General features: G+C 33.7%; 1 protein-coding gene across 2 annotated transcripts in view; it reads left to right on the top strand.

The window, feature by feature from the left end:
* The window catches only part of LOC128579422 (rho GTPase-activating protein 15-like), a 159,058-nt gene that overhangs the window by 21,719 nt on the left and 124,573 nt on the right, over positions 1 to 12,766 (top strand). For both annotated transcript variants that reach the window (XM_053581528.1, XM_053581529.1), the window contains exon 3: positions 3,661 to 3,748. In XM_053581528.1, coding sequence (XP_053437503.1) covers positions 3,661 to 3,748 — 88 coding nt within the window. The remainder of the gene's footprint in view (positions 1 to 3,660; positions 3,749 to 12,766) is intronic.

Raw genomic sequence — 12,766 nt, 5'->3', positions numbered from 1 at the left:
ATTCCGCTGAGATCCTAAGAACTATTCCATCACAATTAGTCAAACATATCAGAATGAGGAATGGACTGAACAGATATTGTATGGACAATGATCAAGCTGCTAGAGTATTTTGTTCAGAGAGGAAGGGTCAGACTTGAGTCATAGGTTAAAAGTTGTTCCCATTAGATGAAGTCTCAGCTACTCCTAGACTACAGGCTCTTGACTCCCTTTCTGGTTTTATGATCCTTACCGAATACAGATGATTTGTTCCTTACTGAGACCAGAATAATCCCTTGTAGGAAAGAGACAGGTTCCACCCAGTTAGGAACATACACCTACTTCTGATTTCTTATGAGGAATAAAACGGTACGTGGTCCTACTCCTTGAAACAGTGCTAATTCTAAGGGAAGAGAGCTTGGGAGTGGTGAGTCTTTCCCCTAATTTTCTAATAAGAATAAGGTAAATTAGCTAATGACAGAATTCAGATGGCTGATATTTTGTCACAGGCTGTGCACACTAACTTTTATGATTTAATGATTTCAACCCAAACTATGTTGAAATTTGACATTGACAATATCCTTAACTAAGGTAGTACTGCTTCACCCTTTAAAAAAGTAATGAACAGATTATAAGTTTTGGAGTCAGAAAGACTGGGTTTAACTATAAATATAAAGGTATGACCTTAAGTACATCACCTAAACTCTCTGATCCTCATTTTCGTCCATTAGTAAATAAGGACATTATTCGTACCTTATCATTTTTTGATTGCGAAGTTAAACCTATGCTAAATGATCAAATTTACAGTAGGAACTCAAAATAACTTATGCTAGTTATTATTTTAAAAGAAATCATGGGGGGAAATGAAATGAAAGAAGGACATCTAAAAGGTTGTCAGCAGCATTTTATTCTTCATTTTGAAATGACATTCTTTCCAAGCAATAGATTTAAATGCTTTCACTTTTATTCTAATATGATAAAGATAATGTTTACAGTTTACGAACACAAAAAGAAATAGCACTGTATTTAAGGTGTCAAAGCAATTTATATTACTAAAGTTCCAAGACCTGTGGTTCCTACCCTCTCCAGCTCATTCTTCTGTTCACGTAATAAGAACACAGTTCACAGCAGTTCAAAGTCCTAATCAAGAACAATGAGATAATTGAATTTCATGCAACGTTAGTTCTAACCAGTTCCAGTTCCAACTTTAAGGAAGGAGAAGTTTTGCCAGAAAGTTTATAAACGATCAACATCTGAAACAGATTCAAATCAAAACCATTTAACCAGGACTTACTATAGATAGGACGCAAATAAGGTATAGTATCTCCTTGCCAAAAGATAAAAAATATAGTGGGAAATGTAACAGGCAGGTTAAATATGGATTCGTCATGTGTGAGGGTGTTCCATACTCTCTCATCACATATGGTTAAAATAATAAAATAAGGATGCTCACAGAAGATGCCCAGACTAGACCAGCAGTCTTTCTAACGTTTCTCTTTCTGCTATTTGGGGCCATGTAATATTACAACCTGTAGCATATGAAAGCTATGGCTCCTTCAGTTCACCTTGCAGCTACCGGTACCTAAAAGGAGAAATGAGCAGTAGGGCAGAAGAAAACACCTATATGATTTTCTTCCTGTGTTACTTCTTTACATCTTTTCATTATTTAATTGAAAAATTGACTCTTCATTTAAAGACAAGAGGATCCAAGAACGTGATGTTTGTATTCCTATGTTGGAAAATACACATTGTGTTTCTTGTGTGTCTGTTTATCCTGTTCTTTTTTATAATAACACAATGACGCGTCGTTAAAAAAGCGTCAGACGTGTAAGAGCAACCTAATTCTTGCAAACACTAACCTTGCTGAATCAAAGCTGTCTTTTCATCAAGATCCTAGATTCTAAGAGACAAATGGAAATAAATGACACAAAGTTGTTGAATGGTCATTTAAAAAATATGTTTGTGGGGTTTTCTATTGACCCGAATGAAATCTTTCTGTAAATATTTTAAAAGTTGAATTCAACTATTTTAAAGTTAATATTAAGCCAAAGCAAGCTGCAGCAATATGATATAATGGATAGAAACTTATGTATATTAATCTCCTTAATGCTTTGTCATCTAAAAAGAATACTTTTCACAACACAAACACACACATAGTCTAACTGTACAAATAATGTATGCTTAATGTAGAAAAGTTGGTAAACACCAAAAAATATAAAGGAAAAGAAAAAGCCATGATTTTACTACCTGATTTAAGTATTATCATAGTCAGACTTTTTTCCATGCCAAAGTGCACTCACCAATTCAATAAATATATATTGTGTTTCTATTCTGTCCAAGGCAGTATGCTAGGAACTGCGGATACCTCTATAAAGATGAAATTGTTTTTACCATTTGGGAACTTATTTTTTTAATGGGATAAGAGAGAATGAAATTTTAAAAATATTTTAAAATTTATTATAAGTAATATACAAGGAAGTCATGGAGGCACATTTGAAAAAGCAATATCTTGTCTTTTAATGAATGGAATTAATGATCAGAAGGGGCCTCTTTGCCTACTTTCCCTAGTAATGGAGGCCTGTTCATGTCCATGGTGAATGTATCCCACTTTATAAACTTTCTTACTCTGTAAGCCTACCTTTCTCATCCTCAAAAAACTGTTTCCTGCTTCCTTAAAAATGATAATAATAATCAGAAAGGTTTCAGATGGGTGACGAAGACAGCACAGCATGGAGTTTTGGACTGTAGATTGCATTATGGTTTGCATTAAAATCTTCCCATGTCAGTATTCTTCTGAAGTGTAGGGTTCATTATTTCATTATATGAATCTACCATATGCAATTTACTTAACAAATCTCTTATTTTTTGATATTTTTGGTACAGAATTAACAAATAATGATGTACATTTGTTTCTAAACATACAGCCTTAACAATGAGTGAGATATTTTTCTTTAGAATAAATTTAAATTAATAGTAATGAACACGTAAAGGCAAAAGATATGCATATTTTTAAAGATTGTTTTAAAAATATATTGTCAATGGCACTCCAGAAAGGACATACCAGTTTATACTCCCACCTATCGGGTATGAGAGAACCCATTTCCTATACTCTCATTAACCCTAGATGTTATCATTCCTTTTAATCCTGGACAAATTGATGGGCAAAGAGGGAAAAAGTATGCCTCTGTGTTTGTTTGCATTTCTTTGATTTCCAGTGAGATTCAACATTATGAAAATATTTTAAATTAAGCAATGACATATGAGCTGGTTAGTTTTTCATCCTCTGAAATATACTAAACCAATGAAGAGAAGACAAAATGAAAGAAGGGATTCTGATTTCTATTTTACTTTGCTATTTTTGGCTTGATGTAGAAATATAGACTTTTTATGAGAGCAAGGCACATGGTTACATAAAAATAGGAATTTTAGTAGTTGGAAAAGATTTCAGGAAGATTTATAAATTGAAAAATTTTTACTATAAAGACCATGCTTTTCAGTAATTACAGAATGTCTTTATTGTCACCTAAATTTCATGGCACCTATAGATTTTAATAAAGAGAATACTTCCAGGAAGACTACTTAAAAATAACAATGGTATTTACTCATTCCAAATGTTGCTCATACTGTATCTATAAATGATTTCTTCAACTGATAATGCTTTTTTCCTCTTTGTTTTTTCCTAAGGAAAAACTGGTCTACTTCCTGGATTGTTCTTTCTAGTAGAAAAATTGAATTTTACAAAGAATCCAAACAACAGGCTCTGTCCAATACGGTAAATAATTCTCTATTTCTACTGTTAATCATCTTTTCAGAAATATCGTTGTACTAAAAGTTTGGTTTTGTCAGAAATCACACTAAAACTTCCAAGCTACCAACATCTGAAATCAGATGGAGAAAATGACTCAATAAACTTTTAATCAGATGAAGGGAAATAGAACTTAGTGTCTATTTTATTAAGTGGTGCATTTGGAGAATAATCACAAAATGAGATGAATGGTGAGCAGCTATATAGTAATGTGAAGGTAACACTTCAAATTAAGGTGCCATTTATAAATATGTTATTCTTATTTATGAAATGATCACTAAATGTAGCTACTTGCTCAAATAATGTATTATAAAGAATGTTATAAAATGCATTAGTAATAAATGCTTAACGGATGATACCAAGGGAAGCTGTTTTAAAGAATAAGACATAAATTGTATTAAACCATGTATGTGCATCTTTAACACATGAATTTAAGTTGTTATCTAGCATGCTATAAAGTACTTCAGACATTAATAAATAATAATAAACTATTCATAAATGGCACCTTAATGTAGGGTGTTACCAATGAGGAAACACTCTACGTTAACAAAGTGATTTTTTTCCTTAGTCTAACTGTGACATTCACTATATAAAGCTAACCTTTCTCCACATTTCTGTGATTCCATCTAATGGAGCAAATATAATTTCTGTATCCTGTAGTTATTACAAAGTGAAATTAGTAGGGTTTCTTCATTATACCTGGAGGAGGGCCTCATACATGCCTGCAGAGATTTCACAGTGATAGCTAGCAAGTGGAGGCAATTTGTTGGGGCCAATTCAAGCTCACAACCTTGCTACCCGAGCCAAGAGACACTGTACGATGTAGAAGACAGTGGACAGGGAACATAACTGACAGCCTCCTGTTTAGGAAGGACTTCATAGCCCACTGGCCTGATGGACAAGGAGAGGGGTCGCCTGGCAGGAGTAAACCACAATAAACTAATTTATATTTGGCAGGTAATAAAACGATGGTAAATTCTTTGCTCTCCAGCCACTGTTGTGTTTGCTATGTAATCCTCTTTAAATAGGAAATAGAAAATCATTTGCTAGAAGTTTTTTTTTTTTTTTTTTAAGAAGATTTTAGCAAGAACAAAAGGTAGCTTTTGGCTTGCTTCTGATAATTGCAATAGCCCTTATCCCCAGGTGGTGTGCTGATTTTGGAGTCTCAGTGTGGGCCAATCTGTAAACTAATTATGAATAAATTAAAAATATATCTCGGTTCTTTGTATTTTTAATTCAAACTGCCTGAGAAAATTGTTTTAGTATTTTGTTTTGTTTTTATTTTTGGCTACAAGAAGGTTGACATAATCTTTTTAAGAAAAATAAAGTAACCCTAAGGGCCAGGCACAAAACAACTCCCATCCACTTGCAGGTCCTTTGTCTTCCCTTTGAATAAGTTCTAAAGGGGAAGTCAGGAAGGAAGGAAAGTGGCTGGCCTTGCTGAGTTAGGCTGCTGAGAAGATGATCTTCATCCTGCTGAGTGAAAAGAATTCCACTGGGAGGAGAGTTTATGTGAATGTGTGGGATAATGGGAGAGATTAGATTCCATAGTAAAGCATTGGTTTATTTTTATTTTATTATTTTAATCTCTTCCTAACAGGAGATATAATTACCAGCTGTTTAATTTTATACAGGTGAAAGAAAACTCCCTTTTAGATTGGAGGCAAACCCTGCAAGTTAGCTTACTAATTGCATCCCTCTAGTTCAACCTTCAGAATTATTGTAAATTGACAATAGACTTGACTTATAGAGGAAATTGGTTAACGTTTTTTTGGCAGTCCGTATTTATTACTTTTGGCCCTGTTTTCAATGCTTTGTACAGTTTCTCCAAAGCATTCATTGTCTTCAAAGTGAATTCAGGGCAGGAACTAACTGTTTTGTGGTAACGAGGAAGAGAATTACAGATTCGATTCATGTTTGTACTGCTGGAATTGTCTTGCTAGTCAACTTCTTGGATTCGTTTCTAACCAAGTATTAAAGGCCTAGTGGGATAGCCCACATTACCAGTTCTAGTCTCAGAGAAATGATAATGATGACTGCCAGGCCTTGATTAAAGATGCTGTGGCTTTATTTTGGATGGGATTTATGCCCAAGTTTCTGAATTTCTCTTGCAACCCTTTATGCATGTCCTGGTGTTGTTAATTGTGCTTCTGGGAAAGTCTGTCCTTTCCTCCAAGGGATTGATAGAAGTTGCCTGAGTGAGTTAGGAAGGTGATTTAAAAGAGTAAATGGCATTTTAATCTTTATACAAATGATCTTTGAATGTTAATGCTGTGGTGAAACAAAGCAGCAAAGTAGCTAGAGCAGAGTTTTGAAGTTGGACCTCAGGGATATAATTCTAGTAGCTGACAAAGTTGCTCCCTTCTTTGAACTTAAGACTCCTCACCTGTAAGATGAGAATGGTGACATTTGACAACAGAAAAAATAAGAGATGAAATTAATTAATAAAAATAAAAATACATAATGACTATAAAATAATTATGCTCTATTAATCATAATGTGGAAACAGCCTAAATGCCCACCAACCCAGGAATGGATTAACAAGCTGTGGTATATGTATACCAAGGAATACTATTCAGCCATTTAAAATAAAATGGAGACTTTATAGTCTTTGTATTAACCTGGATGGAAGTGGAACACATTATTCTTAGTAAAGCATCACAGAATGGAGAAGCATGAATCCTATGTACTCAATTTTGATATGAGGACAATTAATGACAATTAAGGACACGGTAGGGGTGGGGGAAGGGGAGAGCAGAGTGAGAAAGAAGGAGGTAGGGGTGGGGAAAGGAAGAGGAGAGAGAGGGAAGAAGGGAGGGGGTGGGGCCTTGGTGCATTCCACACCTTTTAGGGGCAAGACAGGATTGTAAGAGGGACTTTGCCTAACAAATGCAATCAGTGTAACCTGGTTTCTTATACCCTCAATGAATCCCCAATAATAAAATAATAATAATAATAATAAATGAATAAATAAATAAATATGTTGGCTGGGCTGGTGGCTCACACCTGTAATCCCAGCACTCTGGAAGCCTGAGCTCAGGAGTTCCAAACCAGCCTGAACCAGCAAGAGCTCATCTTTAAAAATAGCTAGGTGTTGTGGCAGGCATCTGTAGTCTTAGCTACTTGAGAGGCTGAGGCAAGAGAATCTCTTGAGCCCAAGAGTTTGAGGTTGCTTTGAGCTATGACGCCACAGCACTGTACTGAGGGTGACAAAGTGAAACTCTGTCTCAAAAAAAAAAAATACGTAAGTAAATATATTCTATGGTACATGATATAGTATAATTAGAACATATTATTACCCTATATTAATTTTGCATTTGAGCTGATTCAGATATTTATACAAGAGACATACTTAATTATGGAGACTACATAACGCACAGCCTCCAGAAATGAAAATGTATATGCGTAAGCAGCATAAAATGTCATATGCGAGCACTAATACGGAAAATGAAGCCATCTGTCCATCTGGGGCCCTAGATATAACTTCCTGCATGTCTATATGAAGTTTCCCAGAGCCCTTATTTTCTTCCCTTGACTCTTACCCTTACTGTTTTCACATTTAATATAGCATATTACAAAATGATCCCACATTCCATGTTTGGCTCCCTTCTTTCTGAATGAAGTTCTTTTAGTTCATATCTGTCTTATTCTCTTAGAGCTTCTACAACAGAATACCAGCAACCAACTGGTTGTTTTAAATAGCAGACATTTATTTCTCATAGTACAGGCACCTAGCAAATCAGGTGTCTGATGAGGGACTGCTTCCTGGTTTCCATTTAGCCATCTTCTCACTGTATCCTCACTCTACAGTAGAAAGTGAGAGAGAAAACTTTTACGTCTGTTAATATTAGGTCACTAGTTTGATTCTTGAGGTCTTTATTTTTATGACCTAAGTATCTCCTAATGGGCTTACTTTTCAATGTTATCAAATTGGGGTTTAGAATTTCAACATATGAATTTTAGGGGAACACAAACATTCACTCTACAATACCCAAGTCACATTTTTATCCAAAGCAGCTTTCCCCTGAAATAACCACAGAATCACTTCACTGGTATGTGTAGATTAGAGAATTATAGGCTCTTATTCCTCAGTGGTCTATTAAAAGAGCTAGCAGACCGACCTCTTCTGGTTTTGTTTTTATAGTAAGGACACTACATAGTAACCTGCCACCTACTATCATCACCATTTTATAACAGAAAGGACATTATAAAATACTCAATCCAAAATCTAGGAAGGATAAAAATCTCAGAATAAACACATCTCTTTCAAGACATGAAATTATACATCTATATACATAGTTTTATTTTGCCCACTTTATCTCAAATTAGGACAAACTGTATTCAGAGTTTGACTAGCCCTCCAGTGAGGAGGACTGCCAGTGTCCCTAGATATAGTTTTCCTGGATTGTGAAGGAAAGGATAGTTTTCACATTCTCATAGATTTTCTTTTGTATATATACACATATACATATTCTGATCCATAACTTACTAAATTTTTTAAACAAATATTATAAAATAATGTAGAAATAATTTTTAGTAAAATGTATAAAATTCCTATGTAAATATAAACAGTTAATACTCAGTTACCTACATCAGCACCACCCACAACAAGATATAAACCCTCTCAACCTTCTAGAAGCCCCATTTCTATCATTGTCCCTTTGCCATCGTCACCACCTCTTCTTTTTCTCTGGAGTTAGGAAGATTATTTGCATTTTATTCCTTATTTTATTGTTTTTTTTAATATTTCTCCACCTATATCTATATCCCTTAAAATATTAATATAGTCTGTTTTTTAATTTATATAGATATAATTATAGTATTTATTTCTTCTTTTGCCATGTATGTCTTGCTTTTTCTGCCCTTTAATACTCCATCATTCCATGTTTTTCTCTGCTAGTTTGGGAGGGACATACTTTTTTCTCTTCTGTTAGTAGTTAGCCTAGGATTACAACACTGGTTCATATCAAAGACTAAAGTGAGTCAAATCCTTTACTTTCTTCCAAGATATTACTTCAGAATATTTTTAATTCATTTATCTCATTCCTAAGGTATTGCTGCCTAGCATTTTAATTTAACACCACTAGACATTATTCTCTTTTATACAGTAAAGGTAGGTTTATATTTGCTCAATGTTTACAGCATTCTTTGTTATTTATTTCTTCCTGAATCTTAATCTTGCATTTTAGAATTATTTTTCCTTCTGCTTGAAGTGTATTCTAAGAAATTCTTATATTTAGAGTCTTATGTTAGAAATGTATCTTAGTGTCTGCTTATTTGAAAAAAATCTCTATTTTTCCCTCATTTGGGAAATATATATTTTCTCTGGGTATAGAATTTTGAGTTGGCAGTCACTTCTTTCAGCTCATCAAAAAATATCATTCTACTGTTATCTGTCATCCATTATTGCAATCAAGAAGTCATCTGTTAACATAACTGCTATTCTCTCATTGCTCATAATATTTTTCTCATTATCTTTATTTTTCCACAGTTTTAGGATGATGCCTAGAGACATCAATATCTTTTTACTTTTTTCTGCCTAGATTGTTATGCTTTCTGAAATTGTTTATTGATGTCATTAATATATTTTAGAAAATTTTCAAGCATTGTTTTTTCAAATGTATCCCCTTTTACATTCTCTTATTTCCTTCTAAGCTTCAAATTAAACCTACATTAAATGTTTCTTCAAATTTTTTATACCCTTCCTTGTCATATCTTTTTTCTTTTTTTTTTTTTTCAGGTTTCTGGTAAATTTAATACATGTGTCAAAAAAAATCAAAGGCAGGGGAAGGGTAAATAAAATTATAGTGAGGTCGGGGAGGATGGCCATGGAGACACACAAAGAGGGGTGATAAATGGCAGAGTGGGGAGCTGGAACAAATGGATTGCTTGGGTGTCACATCAATCCAATCCATAGTCCTCTTCTGGGAAATTTTTCTCTTTTTGAGCTGCATTGCAAGTAATTTATCTTTATTTATCTTCCAGGTCTTTATATCAGTCTCTTTTTGTGATATGCAATATGGATTTGATTTTAATTCTTGCAATGTTTACTTTTAGACATTTGTTTCTTTGTTTGAACTTAGTATGTGATTGTTAATTGTTTCCTGCAAGCATTTTGAAGACTTTATTTTGTTAAAACTTGGAGACATAGTTGTTTTATAATTGATGTCTTGTGATACTAACATCTGAAGTCTGCTTCAGTTGATTTTTGCTGGTTCTTACTAATGAGGCTTTGTTTCTTGTATGTCTGGTTATCTTTGACTGTGTGCTGATCATTTTTATTCAACTATTATCATAGGAATTTCCCTGAGAAAGTATCCTTCTACAGAGTATTTTGCATTTTTTCTTAAGAAGCCTAGGACATTACCAGTAACTGATTACTTCAATCTAAGTTAATAGAATAAAATTTGCAGGTTATACGTACATAATAAGAAGGCTAGAGCTGTGCTACAACTTCTCAGGGACCATGTTGTTTTTCACTTCTATCCTTCTTTTTTTTCTTTCTTCCTAAACACTGTACTTCTACCAAGAAAGTCTTCTTTATATTCTTTGTATTCACTTGGGATTGGAGAAAGAGAAAAGCTTAATGTTTGGTGTCCATTTTTTTTTTAATGAAATCTCAGGCAGAACCTTGTTCCCTTATTCTGTTAGGTTGATTGATCAAAGATAAAATGTGTAATATAAACAAATGACTATAGGAAAATGCACTTACGTTGCTTTGATGTTTGGTTTCTCTCACTGCATTCAGATTCCCATCCCCCACAAATATTTCCCCTAGCAGTTCCAACTATCTTTATATACTTTGAATTCTTTTAAGACAATTTTAAAAAATATTTTATCCAGCATTTTTTTTTTTATTGTTTCCAGTGGGAGAGTTGATCCAGAAACATAGCTTCTCATTACAATCTACCTCACTTTAATGTAAGTATACATTTGGTTAATCAAGTTTGTGCTATTTATATAAGCCTTGGTGGGAAAAGACTTCATAAGAATATGTATTGAAATCCTACAATGAACAGCTTGCTCGTTAGGGCTACATATAAGGCATAGAGATATAGTCAAGATATAGTCTTTGCCTTATAAAATCTCTGCCAAAAAATAGGGTGAGATGAAATATGAAACATAGTAGAGTTTTTCTTTCTTTCTTTCTTTCTTTCTTTTTTTTTTTAGTGAGCGCTCACATGTGAAAGATTTGAACTGGGACTTAGAGGATGGTTATAATTTCAATACATAAACATTTGTGGGCAAGGAATACAGGGCAAATTAAAAACATGAACAATGGCATAAGACGAAGAACCAGCAGAGTCTGTCCACTAAAAAAGAGAAAAGAATCCAGTAGAAACTCTGTAAGATGACCACCAAGGGACTATAACAAACTGGTCAACATATTAAGGTGGTCAATATAAGGGACTAGACCTACCGAACTGATACGTATATATGTTGCATGCCTAGTCTATGAAAATTAGGTCAACTTGAGGTGGTCAGTGTAGGGACTTGGTCAACTATGGAGTTTCCACTTATTTTGTGTCATTGGAAGACAGGATAAGTGAAAAGGATTGAGAAGAGTGCTGTAGATTGTGATTTGCTACCTGGGACAATTCTGTGATAAGGTATGTCAGTATTCTCCAGATAACTTCTTCTTAGAATAATCTATCATGACTATTCTTTTAATAAACATGTATTGAACAGCTGTACAAGCCAGTGTTATGAGTCTTAAAAGAGCCAGACCTACAAGATGGATCAAAGCAAGAGAGGAAACTGGTTAATTTCAGATCATAAAAGCTTCATCTCATTTAGCATAGGAGCAAAAACTTTTGCCTGAAAAACACCTAGATTATTATTTGTTTCATCTGGTAGTAGAGAAACACTAGAGGAACAGGAGTTGTCAGTTTAATTTATCTTCTCAGTCCTTGTATAATACACCTTGTATCTTTCAGATACACTTACCTATTTTAGTATCAGTGAAGCATTTCAATTGGCCCCAACACTTCTGATTCAACTTACCTTCTCAGTATTTTATATACTTCATGATTTTAGAACTTCTGCTTGATACGCAAGGGAGGCAACTGTAATGTGCATGGTATATGGAAAAGTTGTGTTCCTGGTTTAACAAAATCTATTGATGAAATGCCTCATGGAGAAGAAGCTCTGTAATTTATAGCATCCATTCATTTATTTATTCTAACAACAATTAACTCCTACCAGGTGTGATATAATGCTTTTTCCCCCTAGAGGCAATAAAGATTCCAGATGAATGACAAAGGATTCCTGTTCTCAAAATGCTTATAATATGGTAAAGGAGACAGAATTTTATATATATGTGTATAATTATATATGTATGTATATGTGTGTGTATATATGTTATATACATATGTATGTATATGTTATGTACCTATGTATATGTATATGTGTATATATATGTAGGTATTTTTTTATAATAAGCCATGACAAAAGTGATACAAAATTTCAGACAATATTTCATAAAACCATAGATTTAGCTATAGGTAGTCCTAATAATGGTTAGTCTATGTATCTTTCCATTTGTTCAAATATTATATCAAATATTACTGACATCTTCTATGTTTAAGTTACTATGCCAGATGTTCTGAAAGATACAAAAATGAATCAGAATGAAGCCCTATCCTTGACAGTCTAGAAACAAATAGAAAGTATGCTCATAAACTGAATAATTCTAGTGAAAAAATGAACATTGTAGTTGTTGTAAAATGGCATGAACAGAGGCATGCGTTAGTTTTATGGTAACTGAGATGGGAGTGATTGCTTCCATCTGGAAAGGTTTTTAATTATATTCATAGAGAGAATGACATTTTAGGATGACTAGGATTTTGATGCAGTGATAGGAGAAAAAAGCTTTATGTAAAAATAAGTATTAGTAAACAGGGAAAATTATGTCCTTAATTTATGTTTACTTTACAGATATGTACCAATCTCTCGCCTTCCCCTCATTGCACTGTGTGCTAGTTA

Source organism: Nycticebus coucang, unplaced genomic scaffold (assembly GCF_027406575.1).
Source record: "Nycticebus coucang isolate mNycCou1 unplaced genomic scaffold, mNycCou1.pri scaffold_53, whole genome shotgun sequence".
Lineage (NCBI taxonomy): Eukaryota > Metazoa > Chordata > Mammalia > Primates > Lorisidae > Nycticebus > Nycticebus coucang.
Note: the sequence above shows the minus strand (reverse complement) of the source record. Positions and strands in the feature narration are given on the sequence as shown.